Source organism: Caloenas nicobarica, chromosome 4, assembly GCF_036013445.1.
Source record: "Caloenas nicobarica isolate bCalNic1 chromosome 4, bCalNic1.hap1, whole genome shotgun sequence".
NCBI classification, from domain to species: domain Eukaryota; kingdom Metazoa; phylum Chordata; class Aves; order Columbiformes; family Columbidae; genus Caloenas; species Caloenas nicobarica.
In genome coordinates this window covers 37,787,857-37,810,147 of record NC_088248.1, presented here as the reverse complement: position 1 = coordinate 37,810,147, position 22,291 = coordinate 37,787,857, and the positions used below count along the sequence as shown (strand labels likewise).

Sequence of the window (22,291 nt, the reverse complement as noted above, 5' to 3'; positions counted from 1 at the left end):
TGTAAGTTTCCGTGACTTGAAAAAATTTGCCATTACTGAAGTTTACCTTAATTTTATTGTAAGTTAAGTATGTCCTTAACATTCACTTAATAACTCTTTTGAGAAACTGCAATTATTGAAGGAAAAAATTCCTGAAACAGCTCTTGTTTTCTAAATATCAAGTCCCAAAGAACTTCAGAAATGGATCTCCGTAGACTGAGAGACAAATCTCCTGTTAAAAAAAAGGTCTGGTCATGCCAGAATCATCTTTCTGACTCACCACTTACATACTAAATCCCTTTTCAGTACAGTTTAATACCATTTTTTTCCTTGTAGTGAATAATTGTTTTAAGTCATAATTCAAAACATGCCATCAGATTCTTCAGACCTGTTCCAGTATCTTAGGTTTTACCTTTGACAGGACTTTGTGCGGATGCTTTGTCAAATTTTGTATCCTAGCTGTTGTACTGTAAAGACTGTTAAAAAATATCCATACACATTACCTGCATAGCTCCTTCCTGTACTCATACAAGATGACACAACGGTCCATTTATCAGTTGTTGGATTATAATATTCCACTGTTGATAAATTACAGGAACCATCATCTCCTCCAACTACATACAAGAGACCATTTACAGCACAAACGCCTAAAAAGAGACAGGAAACCAATATGAAGATTAGCAATTGGCCTGGTCACCCCATAAAAGCATGTTTTCTATTCTGCGACATCATGAAAGCAGCAGAAATGCAGGAACATGCCATTTACACTAAATGATCTTACCACTACATCAAAGTAATTGTTGTGTATACCTGCGTTCCTTCTGCACATGTTCATGTCTGCGACCTGCTTCCACGTACTGGCCACAGGATCAAACACTTCAACGCTTTTTCTTACCAAAGGACCATCGTGACCACCTACTGCATACAATAAATTGTTTAACACACCAACACCTGCGAACATATGAAAATACCCCAAATTAACCAGAGAATGGTTTGACTGATACAAAGGAGAAATGGTAAATACTATGTCCACTAACATAAATCCTTCATCCAGTCAGTGTTAGGAACTATTTCAGAAAACATTTGGGTCAGGATGCATTAAAGCAAAAAGACAGTAACTACAGCAAGGCACTGATAAAATATCTTGTGTGCCCATCAACCATATTGCAGCACACAAAGACCAGAGCTGTTCTGCAACAGAAGATTTAGAAAATTTTGGACGAAAAATGATGTGCAGGAAAACAAAGATTGTTGAAATTTAGGACTAATTAGAAGTGACAGGAAATGAGACAGTGTGCTCAGCCAGCATAACAGAAATCTGACAAGATGATAAAGCGTAAGTGAATTTTTAGAAAGTAAAAACTGTGTGGTACAGAGGATAAAAGCTGAAAGGATAGACATTATACAATAGGGATGTTTCCACTTAATTGTTGGAATACCTTGTAAACATATATGAAACAAAAGTAAACAGAGTGAGCACATTCCTCCTCCAAGATTTGGAGGAGAACACCAAGCTTCCTTGAACCAAGCTTCAGTTATCAAAATGTCCAAAAGGATATTAAAGGGTCTCCTTTACAACAAAATGTTATCAATCTGTAAGCTTGGGATGAAGGAAGAAATAAAGCTAGTCTACATCTACTTGCTAATTGGGCTGCGCATATTGAAAAGATGGTAATAGGGTAAGCAGAAAGAAAGGTCTGTTTATTTATTCCTCAACCTTCTAAAGCACTATTAGAACCGAAACATAATAGATGTCAGAAATGCAAGGGTGGTTTTTTGCATTAAAACTTGTGAGTGATTGACCATAAAGACAATCAAAAAACCACTACTATGGAAGTACATTGGGAAATCTAATATATGTCACATTTAAGATTATGAAACTCAAAGCTGAGATACAGATTTGCAACCATAGTTCTTAAAGGGTTCCATGGAAAGGGCAGAGCTTGAAATCTATACTAAAGGGAAACAGCAAATATGAATGCAAAAGACCAGTTAAGTCCTTCAGAGAAAAAAAAAATGCTGGGTTAAAAAAAAAGAACTCCAAGACCTTAATAGCCAGCTGAAATACCTTTGAAAACATATCACTGATATTGTATGTAAGAGCCATTCCTATATGGGGAGAGAAATGACTCCTGCTGAAATAACTGAATTTTCTTTTTAAAAAGACATGTTTTAATAATTGAAGGAGAAAGGGGAAGAAACATGGAAGAGTTCATTGGTACTGAAAGACTGAAAAATAGCTTCTTAATAGGACACTGCTTTATAAATCATGCTATCTAATGCTTTATCAGTGATGTTCACTACTAACATTTCCCCATATCCTTCCCAGTTAATTTAATTCCTTTTATTACTATTATTTCTAGCTATCATGTCACAGTATAGTGTGACAGCTTTTCCTTCTTCCACTCTGATCACACTTTATCAGACAGGATAATACGACATTCATCTTTTGTAGCATTAAACATCACAGAGCTAGAAGGAGGGCTAAGATTTTTAGTTTAAATATGTGCTGTGATATAAAGCCTCCCCACCTGGGCTTTCTGTATAGTTACCAACCTTTCTATTCAGTGTGTAGAGTTTTCCCTCTGCCACATCACCATTTTTTCTTTGATAGCTCCTCATTTTTAATCATGTCCTCCATTCCTCTTTGGCGCTTCATTTTCCCTCAATCCCATACCCAGTTTCCAAGTCCTACCTTATTTCTTGTTCCTTCCGTCTGTATCCTCTTGTTGCCGTCTTCTGAGTTCTCTTTTCTTTGTTAATTTTTCTTTCCTGCCCATTTTTCAGGACCCTGTCTTATATCTCTCATCCCTCCCAAATGGCCTATATCTGGAACTGAAGTTCCTCATCCCAGTATGCTGCTGGAAACAGATCGGTCCCTGTATTGATCAACTGAGATTTGTACTAAAGAAGAGCAACTGAGGGTTAACCTCTGAAGTTTTTGAATGAAGCTGAAGCAGTGAGAACAGAAGAGATGGGCTTATGTTCCTTAAGATGACCAGAGATCAAAGGTTTAACACAGGAACAAAATGCTCTTTAGTTAGCACCCATAACACCACCAGGACTGATCACCAGTTGAAACAGTTCTGGTGGTTTGGGATATTTGGCCACTACAGACAAGCTCAATCAATAGTCAGGATTTTCACATTATCACCCATTCCTTCCCCATGCACAAATGTAATTTTCCATGTATTTAACAGAGTGGCACAGAAGGATGTTGATTATTTAACTCAATTATATGAATCTGAAATAACTGGCAATATTTACTTTTCCTCTCCAGTCTTTTTTTCATCAGAGGGCAAGGTAAAAGGCAGCAGAGAGTTGAGTAAACAAACACGGTCCTGAACTCTGGGACAAGGGGAGGGAGGAGAGGGGCAGAAAGATCCCAGGAGTATCTAAGGCACTAAATTTCGAAGTTGTAGAAGTAATTCAATACTTTAGAAAAAATCTGAAAATATATAGAGTTTAAATAGGCTACAAGCACAATAATAATTTGCAAAACCAGAATATTAAAAAAAAAAAAAAAAAGCTGAGGTAAAATGGCTGTGCAGGCAGATTGCAAAATGAAACTTTGTCACAACCAACACTTTTGTCTTTATAATGATACTTGTAACTGCCCATTTTATATAAATGTTATCCTCAAAACTTGCCAATATTAGACCAGAGTAGGCAACTTTGGCCAGTTTTTAATCCAGAATTCACTTCCAAGATGCAGAGACTAACTAGAAGTTTCACAAGACAACGATGTTTTCTCAAGGTACAGAGTATCATGTTTCTTTCATTAATGTCATAGTTTTAGTTTAGAAACACAATCAAAACACTGCTTTTAGCAAGAAGAGATATATCAACTTCCTGACTTTGTGAGTGTATAATGGAATTATCCCAAACTAAATATCTTACTTTTAGTAATTATTTTAATACTTTTATATATTTATTTTGAAACAATTTGGACTTAATTTAAACATCATTACACAGATTAAAAACTGTTCAGAGTTAATAAAGAATAATGGAAGGCAAGATGTAAAGTTGGGATAACTATTAATCATCTACTGAGCACACTAGAAGTCCATCCAGTTTTATTTGTAGCAACAACTCTCCAATTATGAAGCACATTAATGCAATCACCAGTAGGTATTTGAAGGATGTTGCTAAAAAGCACCATTGAGTACTTGACAAAAAAATTACTTAAACAACTAAAAAAATAAACGTAGAGATATAATATCATGTAATTTGACTTGAAAAAGTCCATGGGAACAGATCTAGAGAAATAAAACAACTTCTGCGAGTTGAAAAAACCTGAAATACCAAAAGACAAATAGAGGACAGTGAACAGCAAATGAGATTTGAGTCCATAATATAAATAGATAATGAAAACGTCAAAGTCAATTTGGAGCTGTGGAAGCATCATTTCATCAAACAAAAGCAGAATACCACAGGCACTTTTGATGTCTTTAAAGAGAAATATACATACACAGAATCTCAAGGAGGAAAAAAATCCACAAAAAGGAAAAAAAAAGGAAACTGGATTTTTAAGATTATAAAGAAATAAATGGATATACCTTGGCTAAACAATAAGGAAGGATAACATGTAGTAGCCTATACATATCCAAAGGATGTAAACACCAGGTGATGAGAAGAATTACTGAAGATGAAACAAAGGGTACATAAGTGGAAGTAATAGGATGAAACCAGTAATACAAACTTAAGAATGAACAAGGACAAAATTTCCTGCAGTGAATGAGAATGCGGAACAAGTCCTCCAAAGAGGTGGAAATCTAGTCATAGTTCACACGTAAAGTCAACCTGAAAATGCCGTCAGAAAAATCAGCCCTACACTGGCAAAAAGACATCTTCGAAGAAATGACATGTTTTCATCCTGGCCACCTAAATTTTGATACTTCAGTATTTAAATGATATTAAATTGTCACAATCCATGCATATTAGTCTGTATGTTAAAAACGTAAACAGTTATGGGAAGAGGAGGAATATGAAAAGTATGAAAAAGCAAGGAAAGAGATTTACTATTAACAGACTGAATCTTACTATATTGGACAGGTTTGTATTTATAACCTGCATTATATCAGCCACCTGAGACTAACAGATTCCATCAGACGCAGACTTCAGCTTACCTTTGATGTTTTTAGATACATTTTAAAACCACAAATTCACTTCAGTTTTACAAGGATAGTTGTTTCTTGACCACTCACCTGCTCCACTCCGTCTAGTGCTCATTTCTGCAACGTAGGTCCACTCATTTGTATTGGCATCATAGCATTCTACCGAACTAAGGCACTGACGTGATGCCCCATCGTAGCCACCAACAGCATACAGTTTGCCTAGAAAGGGCAACCAACAGACACCTACCAATTTCTAATGCACACAGACTATCCTGGTACACAGGTTGAAGAGAAGTCATCCTTCTCTGAAGGTACATTGTTGTCTCTCAGGTACTTATCAGTACCTGTTGCCAATCAGTTACCGAGTTTCTATTTTGTAATTAGTTTAACATAATACACTATAGTTCTTGTCAAGTTTAAGATGTAAAGGCAGACAGTGTCTACCAAGAACAACGTGAGTCAAAAGATTTTAAATTGCCTAGCTGAAATACAACAGTACTTTACCCTGGTTTTAATTAAAAATTGTTCAAAAGCAAGCTAATTCAAGTATGTCCAACACTGGGAGCTCACAAATAGGCTTCTTAGAAATATCAAAAGTTCAGAGGAAAGTTACTTGTACAGTATGCATTTTCAGATCAGAAACAGCAGTGGTTCCTACGCAGTTAAAACACACACCTAAAACTGTTTTAAGGTCCATGAGCCAGCATAAGTCCGCATTGTGCAAGCGACACCCAGGCTATTCACCACCAAGCTGACTCACAAGTCACCAGTTTTCCTGGCACTGTCCTTGAGATCATCCCCAGTGTGCAGCCAGCACAGTCAGCCTCAGATAAGAGAGTTGACAACACTGCTACAGCACTAAAGAACGATTCATAACGTCATGGCTTCAGTAACTGGGCTCTCTAGCTCTGCTGACATGGGTAACCTAAGCATGCATGCTTAGCAAGCTTTTCCTCAGTTGGCCTCAGGCACAAGTGAAGCTCTGAAAAAAAATTAAAACAACTATGCTAAAAGCTGGTCAAAACCAAGTAGAATGATTACCTATTGTTCGTACCATTTGAATTACAAGGTTGAGCAAAAACATAAATCTGAAGTATGTTTCCAAAAGTGAGAAAAAAAAATATTGCATTGCCTCCCCCCTTCTTTTTAATATCATCTGTCAACTTACCTCCAACAACACCTACACCAACACTACTTCTTCTTGTGTTCATTGGAGCTACATGAAACCACTCATTAGTCTTTAAGTTGTAAACTTCGACTGATGATAAACCTATGAAGACAATATAACATTATTTTCTCTATAAATCTAGGTGCAACATACTGTCTACCTTCTGGAAAATTCTTCATATCTGAAAATTCAAATGATTTCATTTTAAGGACTGCTAATTACTGTGCAAAAGGCACAACTGATGTCCTTTAGATAGCAAATTTCAGACACATTCTCAGTGTCTGAAAGTGGGCAAATTAATAAAAGCTTTTGTGCAACTCTGAAAAATTATTCCCTGGATTTTTTTCTTTCTTTTTAATTAAGTCACAATGTGCTCTCCTACATAAGGTTCAATAATAGTTATTAAGGAATAGGATAATCTCTGCTTAAATGGTTTGATGTATCTGTGAACAGAATAAATAGTGTATGTCCAAAGCCTTCCCACAGGTCAGAGAAAGCTGTTTGTAATCCTATTTACAGTACTACGTGAAAACACGGAGAGATATTTCATATGAAAACAGGACAAAAAGTAATTTTTCTGCTCATGTCTCCCACAAGTTAAGGACTATGACCACAGAAAGAATACTGAAAGGGAATTTGTCAAAGTTTCACTAGTCACTGAGCCTAAACTCTTTGACAGGAGCAAAGAGTCCACTGTTCAGGTTGAAGGACATGGCCACTAAAGCACATTCCACACCAGAGGATACCGGGCTGCCCTCATGCTTAGTGTCATCACAGCTACCAGGAAAGAGATAATCAAATTTGATACAATTATGTCAAGCATAGTCAAAGCTAATCAGCAGTGTATAAAGGCAAAAATACCTGTACTCCCATCAAATCCTCCCACAGCATAAAGAAGGCCATTTAATACAGCTGCTCCCAGTGTGCTTCTCCTGTCTTGCATATTGGCAACGCTTGTCCACTGGTCCTTCACCGGATCATAGGAATCTACTGTGCGAACTCTCAAAGAACCATTGAAACCACCAACAGCATAAACCATGCCTCCCATGTACACCATTCCTAGAGCAGGGAAACAGGGAGGAAAGACGACCGGTTTAGTCTCTTTGTCAATTAGTTTTATCCCGTTCTGTCCTAAGGATGCAGATACACAATTTACAGTACTACACTACCAGGCTTTTGACAGTATCCTAGAGCCATGCTTCATTCAGATTAAGCACTAGAAATTCTAACACTTTTTGTTAATAATAGCTCACACTTCTGAATATTGTGCTTGCTGAATTTCTTCTTGCTGAGGTATCTCAGTTGCTTTAAGATCACATTTTCACATTTTTAGTATTAATTGGTCACTTCTTCACATTTTTCATCCCATTTAATAAGAATAGTGTTTTAATAGTAAAATTACTCATTGTTCTAATGCAGTAATATTGAAATTTATTTATCCTCTGTATCTATGGGAGGTAATAAAGCAGTTTTTTCTAGAGATTACAAACTGAAGGACAAATTAAGATCAAGTTATCAAACTTGTATTGTTCCAGATCAGCAAGTAATTAGAATTTTAAGGATGATCACTGAAGTCAAGGCTTAGCACTTTTCAGATAAATATCGTAAGTACTGTTTGAAAGAACATATGATACTTCATACAGACACCTAATCACAACAAAAAATGAGGTATCATTTACCTGCTCTACATCTTCTGGAAGGCAATTCAGCCACCTGATGCCAGCGTTCTTCTTTAAAATCATAGCACTCAACACTGCGAATTGCCTTTGGTGCCTGTCCTCCAACTACCATCATCAACTGAAAGGGAGACAATCTTTTTAAAATTATTTGCATATATGAGAGAACCTGAAAGATCAAAAAAGTGTTAAAAAATAAAACAAGCTTCTGTACAAGAAATAATTAAAGGATGCTTCTCCTAAATAAGAAATTTGAATCTTGCAAACCAGGCAAGAGTAATTTTTTTAAAAAACAAATGCAATTTGTAATCACTGTGTCCAGAGGAAATATCTGAGCTAGAAAATCAGGAAGCAATTAGAGTCCAGGTAGAGCTCTCACGAATGGGGTGGATCCTGCTGATTCTTCACATCCTACTCTGACCTCGAGTATGAGAATGCAACATCTATGATGTTTAATGGAACATTTCCTTTGAGAGAAATGTGCTAAATCTGCTGAATGGAACCTCCTATTCCATTATTGCAGTTGCCATAATAGTACTATGAGGATAAACTTCTTTATTTCATAGGAAACAAGATAATATCGGATGTTTGTTCCATTTTTTTCTTCTAAAATGAACAGAAGACTATATTTAGCTAAAAATGAATAAATGCCCCCACTCGGAAGCATCAGTGTTTGTTAGGATTTTGTTGTTTCAAAGAAACAGGCTTACTTCCTCTGTAACGCCAGGCCTACAATTGTATATTTCTTATATTTCTCAAATGCTGAAGATGGGAGACTAAAACATGTATATCACAAGTAGTATGAAGTATAAAGTTAATCACTTGTTACATTTTCCTGATAAATAATTTTACTGGAATGCTCCAAGTGACAGTCATCTCCTCATGAAATCCGTTAAAGTAGAGTTTGAAGAAATAAGTACATTGGAAAAATAAGAGTCTTACTTTTGGAAGGCTAGCAGGTGTTCTCAGTTTCGTTCGAGTGCTTTTCATCAATGCTCGTTGCTCAGTTGGCAGCAAGTGATACTTCATGGCTTCAATGAGGTAATCTTTACAAGCACTGCTGTTCTTAACCAATATTTCTTCTTCAACTCTCTGTTTATTAATAGAAGTTTAACAAGGTCTGAGCATGTTAAGGAAGTGAAATACAAATAATCTGAAATGTAATAAAGTCTGTGTTATATCACACAAATGCAGATTACTCTGATTTTTTTAGATTGTAGTTTAACTAGTTAGACATGAATTTATGTGATGACAATATATAGTCACTGAAAAAAAAAGTTTGTCCTCTTAATTAGTGAGTAGAAGAAACAAAGTTAGGCAAGGCAAATTATTTCCTCGCAATCAAGCACATTTCTTGACTTTTCAAATACAGAGTAAGGAACACACTAAGGTGTGAGTGGGGGAAAAGAATTTAACAAACTAGTAGACAACCTCACAACAATAGAAAATGACAACAGCAAAACAAAACATGAAAACCCACACAAGCAAAACAAAAAAAACCCCAAACAACCCACACGAAGTGGAAGAAATTAATACCACAAACCCAGAATTTTTAAAACAAACACCTACCAGACTGCTACTCTACCTACTAACCAGTGCTAATAGCGAACTGGTATTTTCAATCTCAAATATTTGACCCAACACCTAAATATTCAAATGACCTTATAAAAGTTGAAAAAATGTATTATATCTGAACCAGATAAAGAACTGTTTCCTTTATCATCAAGTCCTAACTAACTTAGACAATAGATTCAATTCTGAAATTTAAAATTCACTTATGAAGTGTTGTATTAAATATCGTATTAAAAATGAAAGCTAACCTGATCTCAGCTAATTAAATAATTCAAATTACTATTGTAGCATGACAAGTAGCCAGCCAAATAGATAAATGACATATAGGATATCCTCTATGTGGCAATCCTTCCTTTGACTCTGTGTGTGCATGCATGCATGTGCATATGTAATGGTGGCTGTCTGGTTATTTCTACTTTCAGTGACACACTACATTACACTGTTGTTTAAATTTAGAATTATCCATCTGGCATTAAAAAAAGAAACTGAAATGTTCGCATGCAGAAGAATTAGTATTCCTTTTTTGCTTACCTGAACTAAATATTCGCGGGAAAGCAAAGGCAGCCGAACATGCTCCATCAGGCGTGCCATTAGCTCCTGCCTGACATCTTTGTCATGGTTTACCCACGCTATCACTGCTTCAAATACCTTCCAGGAAACAAACAAATGCGAGTCCCTTTGACTTACAAATTCGGTAGTATGAAAATATCAGTGTGCCTCCAAAAAACAGTTTTTGCTTATACTAAAGTTCCTAACAATTTTTAACAGAAAGGAGATCTAGCTGAAGGTGAACCGACACATATATTTAAGGTCAAGTTTGGTTATACCAAGCTACCCAGCCATTTCCTTTGCAACCCACATTTGTTCAGTCAGGGTAGACAGCCCACATACTCATACAGAGTTTTAATACTTTTGTGAGACTGCTGATGTTAAAGTTAGTAGATGGCATACTCTTCCTCTTCAAACTACTATTTTGAGTTATTTATCCCTTGGTAAACCAAACTCCTGTGTATGTGACTCACAGCATGTGTCCTGTTTGTTCTGCTAGAACATAAGAAGAGTTTTCCATTTAATTTTGTTTCCATTTTTTTAAACAACAAAGGGTTATATGATTTAATACTGTTTTAGGATTTTTAAGAGTTGAGAATAATTTTCAACACCAGACTGACAACACTTTTGAGAAAAATTGTTAACAGTGTTGGGAAAAATCCTTTAACCATGAGCACAATACATGCCTAATTTCACTGAGGAAACAACGCATCCAAACAAGTGCACAAGAGCAGTAAGAGCAATTCGCTCTCTCACCCCAAAGGATAAAAAGAATACTGCGATCCAGGTGGTCTTACCTTCTCTTCTGAGGCAATCGTGAGCTTATCACTGGATATAAGACTGCACACCTGCTCGACACCAAGATTGAGGTATTCTTCACTAAGTACGACATCAGAAAAGTGCTGTTCTGTTTGGAGGAAAAGCAGTACTCTAACATACAGTGGTATTCCACAACAAGCATTAAAGCAGCACAGGAAAAATAGAGAAAACAAGTCAATACGTCTGCTATTTTGTCATACATAGAAGCAATACCTTAACTTAAAATATCTTCTATAGGTTAAAGCCTGGTCTCACAAGCAGCTTTTGTATTTAAAGATTCTTAAAAATAATTCAAGTATTAAAACACATTATCCTAAAAGTAGCACAATCATAGAAATTTAACATTTTCGGCATTGGTTCATCTCAGTACTTGTCCTTGACAATTACTTAAATCTCATTTTGCGAACTTTGTACACACAAACACAGCAAAAAAGATCACAGAAAAAGAATATGCCCTCTGTGCTGTTGACAAACATGTTTTAAATGTGCAATTCAACATGAACACTGGCTGATACATTAGAACTAACCAGAAGTTTTGCAGTCTAATGTAGGTCAAATCGAACAACAGGTCTGGGTACTGTTGCATCTCTCAGAGCTTCTCCAAGGTCACAAAAATATTACATATCACAATATCTACAACAAGTAGAAGATGTGTAGTTTTTCCTCAGGTGTTTTGTTCGTTTGTGGGGTCTTTGGTAGTTGTTTGGGTTTGGGTTTTTGATGGTTTTTTATGGTTGGTTGGTTGTGGGGTTTTTTTGGTTTTTGTTCGTTTGGTTTTAAATGCCTCAAAGTAAAAAACCTGACAAAAATCAATGCTTTAGTTGTAGAACAAGACATTTTATTTTAACATAGAGCTTGTATCTTTATCAAGTTGTCATTCAGTTATTCAGTTGTCCTCTCCCTTCCTTAAGATTGCTTTTTAAGACATTCAGTTGCATAAAAAGCAGCTCCATCCACTTAAAGATTATTCTCCTCCTCTTCGGTTATCCTTAACAGAAGTTAGAAGGAACAACTGTTAATGGGAATTTAAGAATCACTCAAAATTAGGCCAAGTAAAGAAAGGTCATAAAGCATATTCAAACTAAAGAACTTTATAAAGCCTTCTCTATCACCCCACTGGTGCTACTATAGTTAAGAATACATGTTTGACAAACTGCCTTAATCTGTTAAAAAAAAAAAAAAGTTAAAGAATGCTGAATGCTTCCAGATCAAATAGTCTTTAAATTTTTCAGGTCAACTTTGCAGGGTACAACAGCTTTTTTTGCACTGAAGATTAGAGAGCATAAAAAGATAAATCCAACACAGTATAATTCATGTCCTTTATCTAGTTCAGCATCTTGTTCCTTGAACCAGGCAGCACAAATTGCTTCAGACTAAAGTCCAGGAATATGTATGAAATGTATGATAATAAAAACTCCTCCCATAAAGGTCTCACTATAACCATGGAAGATAAGAGAATGGTAGCCAGAAGGATGATATTTTACCTTAACCACATTTTACTAAACAAAAAGTTTAGTGAGATGCAATCCAGTCTCCTTGAATCCTGGTAAATTCTTTAATATCTTACTGTACTGTCTCATTGGACAAAAAGGCCCACATCTAAGTTTAACACCCAGTTTACCATTAATCAGTTTTCACGGAATATCCCTATACTCTAATGCTGAATACGACGATAGGGAAAGCTGAAATCTTTCTACTCAAAATCATTCATTATTCTATATTCCTTTTAGTCTTCATCTCTGTTTTAAGTAGACAGTCATTGCCTTTTCAGCCCCTCATCCTACCAGCCTTTTGATTCATGCAAGCATCACTACTTGTCCCTTCAATTCTGCAGCATTCTCGTATGATGGATGTGTAGTATTTTCTGCCATATTCCAGGCAATGGGAGAGAAAGGATGAGGAGAAATACTACTGATTTTTAAAACACCACCGTTATTTTTCCACTCCTTACAAATCTTTGTCTGGTCGCTTTAAGACTACAAATACGCAGGTTCTTACGCTGAAGTAGAATTTTCCAAGGTACAATTATTGAAATAAGTATCTGATTAATTTTGCTATTTGCATATGGCAAATAGAAATTGGGAAAGGTAATTTGCATAAGTTACTTTTATGATAAACTCCAAATTTCAAGTGACAGTGTCACAAAACAGCATGCCTGACTGTACTCAGAAGCTGAGTTAGGAAGAAGCAGAAAGGGGAAGCAACACTCATCCAGATCTCAAACAAATCTGAGGTTCAGAAGCCTTGTTCATCTTCCCTCAAGAAAGCCGATCCAACAGGATACACTTCGTAAACTAGAAATACCCACTTGATTTTACAGGCTTATATACAAAAGCCTTGCTTTTTAAAAGTTGATTTAGATTTATGACATGCTCTAAATAGGAAAAGATCCAGCCTCTAAACCAGAAAAGTAGAAGCTGAGAATTTTCACAATGAACATGAGGCTGTCTCCTGTTTTCATACTAGGAAGAGAACTGTAAAAGAAAATCTGGAAAAAAAACCAGAACTTCAACAAAAGCTAAGGCTATTTTACTGGATGTCAGCCTCTGTGCTTAAAATATAAAACAAGGCACATGGCCAAGATAAGAAAGAAGAGTGAAAAAAGGAGATATTAAAACAAACTGCTCATTCAGTCGCTACAGGCTCAGGTTCTCAAGCAATACCCAGAAATAAATCTTCAGCTGAATGAATTACAGGGAAAAAAAAAAAAAAAGACAGAGAGAAATAGGAGAGTAGACTGCCATATAAATTTTAGACATCAAAAAAAGAGACAAGGTGAAATAACTTGTCTCTTAAAAATCAGATCTCTTGTTGCCAAGGAGACCATCTTAACTGATTGATAGATAACCTTTTGGCAGAGGCCAATTGAAATTACAGCTAAATGGATTATTCAAAACAATTAGAAACTGAAAAAGAACAAGCAAATGCAAAAACACCAAACAAATCTGCCAACAGCAATTTATCTAAAGCTGGTCAAGTGTTGAAGACACATGGCATTCTTTTATTATCTATAAAAATAATGCTTACGAAATTCAAAGTTTTTGTTTCCTTTTAAAAAGAAGGACATCAACTTCTTTAAAATAATATTATTCAGTACTAAGATTTCAAAAAACCCCACTTAGATTCTCTTTTTCCAATAAATATGAGAGAAAAGTAGTATTGGGGGTGTATGTGTTTTTTTGTCTCCTGAGTTAGGATTTACGTTATCCAATATTATTGCTCACATCCTGAAAGCTTCAATAATCTGGAGATATTAGCATCAAATATCATGAAACTTATGACACGATGAAATATTTCATGCATCTGTCTCCTGCAAAATCTCAAATTAGCTTGGTTTGTTGCATTAGGTAACATACTTCTTTCTTGATTAACAGCTCCTAGATAAGCAAACACATAGAACTATATGGCTGGAAGTTTTCATAAGGAAAAAAAATACTTTCCCCCCGCTCCCCCAAATCAGAATTTTCCACATAGTGTGAAACTTTGCCAAATTCATATTGGAATCCTGCCCCACTTGTTGCCACTTTACCCAAATACTGAAGCCAGCTGGCAGCCTGAAAACAAACTGGCTTAGGAGCTGCAGAGGCTTGGCTCCCAAAGTCCCGCTTCCTAAGCAAGTAGGATCCTACTTCTTTATTATCAAAACTAAAATCTGCCTTAAAAAAAAAAAGAATCCCTTCCATTTTAGGACATTTCTAAAATATCTGTTCCAATTGCATATGAAAAACAGATTTTCACATTTTCACAACCGATAGAGACAGTTTCTATTTGAATAGCTGAAGATCTGTCCTTGTCTGCCCTGTACCAGTAGGATGGGACTTCAGGGACAAACTAAAAGGACAAAAGGAAGTTCTTAACAACATGAAAGGGGCTAGTAACAAAATGTTTGCACGTACAATAAACGATGCCAGCATCGAGAGCAAAGGAAGACAATAGGAGCTGTTAAAGTATTGGGTTTTGGTATTTTGCATCATGAGTCTGGAGACATGTATTTGACATACACACAGCAGTAGTAAGTGCTTGACCTGCCTCTTCTACCTGAAAGGCACATGGTCTAGCTGGTCATAAAGATACTGTCACTAACTTCTTATTTTTCAATTACATAGGAAGAAACACTACATCTGAAATCTGCACAGGACATCTTATGCTATAAACAGTTGTGATTAATTCAAACACTATTTCACCCATTTATATACCTACAGTCAGACCTTCTCCGGCTGAACTGCCTTTACTAAATGGAATAAACAAATACAGAAGCAAAGGTCTGCTGAAGTTCTGTCAGGTTAAAAACCTTTCAGAGAATCATGATGGCCAAAAATAAAAGACTGTAACCCATCTTCTCTTTAATGTGTTATGACTGTGGTTGTTGTCAGTGTTTGTGTATGACATTGTTGAAGACTTCCTAAATTTCTGTTCCATCATTAACAGGCTTCAGTCATTTTCTAACATTTTTCTGAGGTGTTCCAGCAGCTGATGATACTTAATATCCATTTCCAGAAATCTTTTTAACATTTTGTGCGCTTTCAGAAGGCTTCTCCCAAAGATCTTCCCAAAGCTACATTATATGAAAAACATGACCAGAGCCTATCAGTGCCAGAGGTTGCAGCTGGAAAAAGGGAGAAACCCCCCACATTCCCTACAACTTTTTACAACAGTAATCCAATGTGTATTAGTGTGTGAAACAAAATATCACAATAAAATATACCAAGTCTCCTAAGAGTCTTTTGTCTGGTTGAGGCCAAGTATTTCCATTCCACAAAACAGATAATGATTATGTAGCTTCTTTGTGAACTGATAATCTCTTGTTTTAGAGCAATGCAGAGCATGGGAGCTTGGAGAAGTCTAAGCCCTACATTGACTTAAAAAGAATAACGAGAATTTCTCAAGCGGATGAAACAAAAATATTTAAGAAGAATTAGATTTTTAAATCATTGCTTTAATTCACAATGTCACATTGTGGGTTTTTCTGGCTTGAGACAAAGGTCTTTGCCAATGGCCTAACATAAGGCACTGGTCAAGCAGAAACCACAGCCTTATTACAGAGGGACAGACACAAGCTCTGCCAGTTGGAGAACGAGAAGCAGCTAAAGATTACAGAATCATTTTTTTAAAAAAAACCCCTGATTTACTTGTCATTTTTATGCTTAAATAACTTCTTTAGGAGAACACTGTGAAATTCATAGCAGCCAGGATAACAGAAGCGTAGCAACAGACGTTGCTACTCAGAATAGAATTGTAAGAACGATTCTGCTAACTACATCCTTTCGATCTCATGCATACGAATGCACACGAGAACAGTCTACAGAAGACATACATGCTTCCAAGTTTAGTTAGGTCTCAAAGTTTTAGACTCAGAGCACCAGAACCAAGAACGCTGTACCCCACAGTTAAGTACAACACCACAATCCCTGCTTCACAGTACATGCTAAGGTTCCCTAAAAAACGTTTCTTCAGCATCTCATCAGCACAATGCTAAAAGCCATGTTTGAGTTTTGTTTACATGGTTTGCCATGTAAAGCTGGTCCTCAAAAGACACTTCTTCCACAAATTATCCAATGTTTCCACATGCCGTACTGGCCTATGCGGTGAGTGGAAGTACATTATTATTCTTCGGTTGCAATTAAGAAACGTCAAGGCCTAAGCACTGAGCAAGTGCCTCTCGAGTCCAATATGGCCTACCCCTCTTCATCAGAATGCTTTACCTATCTATCTTCAGGCTGTATATAACCTTGCTGTCATTGGCTATTAGCAGAAGTATCTTCCTGCCTCTTTTTCCTAAATATAAAATAGCAAGCATAATAAAATAAAGACTAGAAGTTAAACATCCAAATGCTTTTCATTTTCTCTAGCAGGGAAATATTTTCACTGCTTTTTCAATCTAATAATCCTCTTCTGTACTCATGCTGGTTTCTGAAGCCTTTATCCCAAAATGTCAGCTCCCGGGAGATCGTCTCTCTGTGACACAAGGCCGAATTCTGAAATGGCAAAGCTACTTGTCTTTGGCTCAGAATTTTGGGAAAATTTTTTCAGTCATAAGAAAAAGCCTTGACAATGTTTCAAGAGTTAATCAAGATAAGAACAGGGGAGAAAAGAGGCTATGATGGCTGAGGTACAGGCAGTAAGAAGCTTGAAAATTCAAGAGGAAAAACATTGACCTGGAAAGGTATATGATACTCGTTTGGATTTGATATTATATTACTCAAAGACAATAAGATTTAATTAAAACATTTTGCATAACCGTCCAAATACAGTTATCACAAAGTCATTCAGTCACATACATTTGAACTTCTCCAGTAACATACGCATTAGAAAAGCTAGTACTTTCAAAACCAACCTGAACAGCTTTTGAATTTTTAAAAATTGATATATAAATAATTTGAATACAATTTCACTAGACTAAAATCTTCTAAGTATGGCTGATTCGTAAACCTCAGTTTCATACTTAAGAAAGCAATCAAAGATTCTGTCAACAGAAATCTAATCATATGAGTTTGCTGCGGTTTTGTTTTTCTCCTGAAGCATCCATTCTTGATAGAGATACTACAATCTCCTAGAAGTGGAAACAAAAGATCTATACTGGAAAACACATTTTCTAGGAATTAAGGCAACTGAAAGCATTCATCAAAATCCTTTTTACGAGGTCTAAAATTACTCAAGGCAATAAAAAGCTTATTATTTGGACCTACACATATGCATTGAAGCACTTAGTGCTCTATTTCAGGAAAATCTTCAGTTTGTAACTCTGTACTAATTGTTAATGATGCTAATTTGTCACTGTATATTTTAGAAAAGTTATGAAAAGCAACACAATCCTATGGGGGTTTTTTTGTCTGCGGTCTCATCAGAGTATTTCATTTTTAATTCTCTTTTCTGTATTGCTCTTGTACTAAGCCTGACAGACTGCTAGGGATTAAGGAAAGCAGCGCAGAGAGTGCAATATAATGAAATAGCTCCCAGCCTGACTATGCACAGCATATTTATCTCAAGAGTAAGAACAGAGTGTGCACTGCTTTAAAATTCACCACACAAATACAGCAAAAACACAGTAGGAGTTGAGCTGGCAGCTCATGATATGGGCCAGCAGAACGCCAAGAATACGATGACAAAAATGGAAGCATAGACAAGGAAGGTGGTTTCTGGAGGAATCTGACAGAAATGGAAGGTGGTTTGATTATGGAGGAGAGAGAAGGTTAGTTCAAAGCATAAAAGCAGCAGATAGAGCGATGAAATAAATTCAAGAGAAGGCAATTCTGCTGATCTGGAAAAGCCAAGGATGAGAGGTTGGAATTTGATGCAGGTAGAAAAGGAATATTGCAAGAGCAGCAAAATGTCCTTAGCAAACAGAGAGGAAGTCATGGCAAAGATCGATTTACATTGCAGCAAAAGGGAAACATGACATGGCATAGATTTGGTAGGGAGAGAAGAAACAAAACAGAGGAACACGCAACCGAGCAGTTGAGAGAAATTAGCGGATGAGAGTTAAAGTTGTCAAGTTTATGAACCTGAATGACTGGGAGAACACCGAAGTCACCAGTGACAGAGGCAGACAGGGAGAAGGGAAAGAAGATTAGATGGAAAGCAATGCAGTTTTGCTGAACCTCAAGTAGAAATGAAACATCCAAGAGACACTGAAGAGACAGTGACAGATCAGGGATGGGGCAGACAGTGCAAGCTGCAGGTAAGGAGCACACCTGGGAGTCACTCTCAGCCTCTGGTAACCCACCACTTCTGAATTTCCAAACAAATTTGTCCTACTCTCTGAATATTCACTGCCAAAGCTCTAATCAAAATATGCTACTTATCTGGCTAGTAAGTTAAACCCTATAAAAGGAGTTGGTTGTTTTGTTTTTATTTTTTGCTACAAAAAAGCAACCATTAAAAAGTAATTCCTCAGTGCAACGTCTTTGATCGACTCCAACACTGAGACCTCGAGGCACTCTACATACAAAAGAACGGTAAGATCATTGCTACTTGAACAAATTAAAAGCTTTAGTTTTCGTCTCAGTGTTATGCTACAAACTTAAAAACTTACACAATGTTTTGTTTACTTTTTAGTAACCTACATTATGCAACCTGTCTTGGTGTCAAGAGCAGTCAAACAAGATTTTAATCTATTATGTTAAAAATTACCAATTTAGTAATACTTGATCTGAAAATACATTTATATCACTTTCCAAGAGCAGAAAGTGTATTTGGAATATAAATGAACATTTTTAAAAAAGGATTTCAGCCTTCACAGAATCATAGAAATGTAAGCTAGAAAGAACTTCAAATCATCTAGTTTTGCTCACAGCTGTGATTTAGATCAATCTAAATCAGAAGTTAGCCTAACCAGTTTTTTTACAGCTGCCTAACAGTGGAGAGTCCATAACTTCCACAGACAGCTTGCCTGATCTGTGTTACTTTTACAGTTCAATTTTTCCTTAATATAAGAAATTACTTTAAAAATACCTCACAAATTAATCTTACTCATTCTCAGTCATTTTTACGCACAGGAAGATCTGCATTCCTTCTCATCCTCCTAGTCTCTTAGTTTCTTGACTGAAAGGACGTTCTCCTCTCATAGCCTTTGTCATAGGTTAGTCTGTTTTCTTAATATGTTAACGTTAAACACCCTTGGATTCACTTCAGCCTTTTTGCATCTGTCTTAAAGTTCTGTTCAGCATTTTTCCACCTGAGGCCTTACCAGCATCAAGAAAAAGAGAATAATTATTCTCCCTTGTCCCCCGCCACAACACTAGTGTTACTTTACCACAGAATTGCTTTTTCATTCACAACAGCAAGCAAAATGAGAACCTAATTTTTGAAAATGTCAAGCTTTGTCATGAGCTAGGCCTCTTACAGCTATCAATGACATAGTCTTAAAATTAAGTATTTCATGAACATTTTTTTCAGAAAAAAAATGAGAGACAATCCAATGACAAGTGTTCCTTACAAGGAAAGTAGAATTTTGTTGGCTGAGCTATACAGTTAGTTACAAGATGCACCTCTATCCACTTTGTGTCAAGATAGAAGAATGAGACTATATCAGGGGTGCCAAACTCATTTTCACCGGGGCCCACATCAGTCTTGCGGTTGCCTTCAAAGGGCTGAATGTAATTTTAGGACTGTAATGTATTTTTAGGAGTAATTTTTTAGTAATTTTAGGAGTAGCTATTTTTATATGGTCCTCTGGACTAAAGGTAGGAAATGTCGACTCTTGGGCTAGATGAGCAGGACTTTCAAAAGACACGTTGATAACACAATACTCATGGTATGTTTAGTGCTTCTTAGCCAGTGCAGTACAGAGGCTACAGATAGCTCCCTGCCCCCAGCCCGCATCTTTTTTGTTACCTCATGTACTTCCTACAGACTTTGGCTTGTGGCAGTTGCCAGAATTTTAACTCTTCTCTCCTGATTTCCTCCCCTAAGTGATGGTGCAAAATTTTAGAGAGCAAGCTAGCTTTTTTTCTGGATTACAAATTGCTTGGACCCTGTATGGCACTGATAGGCCATGAAGATGCTGCACCTTTGTTATTATTATAACTATGTTCCAGCCAGGAGACTTTATTTCTCTTAAAGACATTCATATCAAATGCACTCTTTGTCAGAAGATGCATGTCTGCAATATCCTGGATAAAATTCTATTTTCTTTGGGGGGCACTGGGTGGGCATGAAACCCTGTGTGTACCCACACACACAGACCTCAAGCTATATGCTATACTAATGATAACTTGCCTGCATATGTGTTGGCCTTGTTCAAGAGATCTGTGCATGCATGCATGTCAGCAAAAGCACGAATTCCCAAGCAGTTGATCGGATGAAGCTGGGATTCCAAAAATTCACAGCAAGTCCTTTTCACATCCTGCAGTTGCAAGAGACCAGCTGCTGGTAGCAGGACCTGAAAGGAACAACATGTGATTAATATTCCAATTCAATTCTGAGTATTCTCAATACAAGAGTATTCTCAATATTAACAAAGAAAACAAAATAATCCATAAAAAAAAAAGACTAAAGCTGAGATGAAAACTTCAGCACTATGCAACTGAAGAACTTAAACCCCAACATTAAAATGATTTTACCTCCCTGCAAATACCATTTAAGATTTAAAATAACAAGCAGCAATCTCTGTCTCCATGTTCACTGGGAAATCACTCCATAGATTAAAATTCTTACACTTCATGTAAACTCTTCACAATATTCTTTCACAAGATCACTTTTTACTGTTACCAACACTCCATAATTACATCTCATTTCCAAACCTTCAGCTTTAGATACTTCTTTAAATCAAAGTTTTCTAGACCATGATACAATCTGTAAATCTTGTTCGTATGCAAGCACTGGATATTGTACCATTTTTTAGTATCAATAATAAGCATCTTTATGTAACTGATTCCAGTAAGGATTCAATTCAACTTCCAAAGAAGTCTGTGACCTTCACTGAAGAATGACAATTCAGGCATTTAAAAATCTGAGCATATAATATATTCTATAACTCATTAAAAATCCATATCAATAAGGAATTAGTGTAAATGACATCTGTCCTTCAACTTTCATAAAGCAAGCAAAAAGTAAAGAACTGAAAAAAACCTGTACGACACACATTTTGGTTGCTTAGTAAAACTTAAATATAAGATTTAAGTGAACTATAAATGTGCCTTTGAACAAAATTCTATACTGCTATCTATAATTTCTTCTTCACAATATTTTCATTTTCTGTGCCTTTGACAGTTATTTTAATGAGACTTCTATTTTAGAACATTCAAGTGCGAAATCAATGCTAGCTTGCATCTTCGGGGATGACAACAGGCAATATTTTAACATGGAAGCCTTGCAACTAGTCATATATAGAGAAAATATATACTATAGTGTTGCATCAATAATAAGCAAACAAAAAAAAATATCAAAGGCAATGACTGCACTACTCTTGTTAATGTTTGCTTTTAATTGAAACAATTACTTGGGTAGAATTAAAGAACCAAACAAGAAGGAAACTGGAAAAGAGAGCTGGAAAGTAAAACAATTTAGAAACCTGTGTAACACCTACTACATGAAAGCTGTAGAATATACTTCTACTTTATTGCTCTTTGGAAGAAGTTTTAATCTTAGTAACTGTCTGTAGAATCAAATATTTACTACCATCTCTGTAAGCATCTATTTGTTTTCTAAAGAGTTACTGTTATTGATTACTCTTTAGACTTTTTTCTTGAAATAAAACTGTTATGGCCCAAACTAAACCAAAAAGGACTTCAGGCAATACAACCTTGTAAAGCTAATGTCTGCTTTCAACTTCATTTTTTGGTCCTGCTTCTGCTATTTATGGCTGTTCCTCTCCCTTCAGCCTGCCATATATGAAGCCTACTTGAAAACCTTCTTTCTGTTCATCAAGATGTTAATCCCTAATTTGAAGCAATAATCTACTATAGCCTCTG

General features: G+C 36.1%; 1 protein-coding gene across 2 annotated transcripts in view; it reads right to left on the bottom strand.

The window, feature by feature from the left end:
* The window catches only part of KLHL2 (kelch like family member 2), a 57,813-nt gene that overhangs the window by 1,229 nt on the left and 34,293 nt on the right, over positions 1 to 22,291 (bottom strand). The window contains exons 5-14 of one of the 2 annotated variants that reach the window (XM_065633388.1): positions 20,598 to 20,760; positions 10,859 to 10,968; positions 10,044 to 10,160; positions 8,883 to 9,032; positions 7,944 to 8,061; positions 7,126 to 7,323; positions 6,265 to 6,366; positions 5,187 to 5,339; positions 790 to 930; positions 483 to 626 (exon numbers count right to left, since the gene is read on the bottom strand). In XM_065633388.1, coding sequence (XP_065489460.1) covers positions 483 to 626; positions 790 to 930; positions 5,187 to 5,339; positions 6,265 to 6,366; positions 7,126 to 7,323; positions 7,944 to 8,061; positions 8,883 to 9,032; positions 10,044 to 10,160; positions 10,859 to 10,968; positions 20,598 to 20,760 — 1,396 coding nt within the window. The remainder of the gene's footprint in view (positions 1 to 482; positions 627 to 789; positions 931 to 5,186; positions 5,340 to 6,264; positions 6,367 to 7,125; positions 7,324 to 7,943; positions 8,062 to 8,882; positions 9,033 to 10,043; positions 10,161 to 10,858; positions 10,969 to 20,597; positions 20,761 to 22,291) is intronic. The other variant, XM_065633389.1, reaches the window with a different exon arrangement.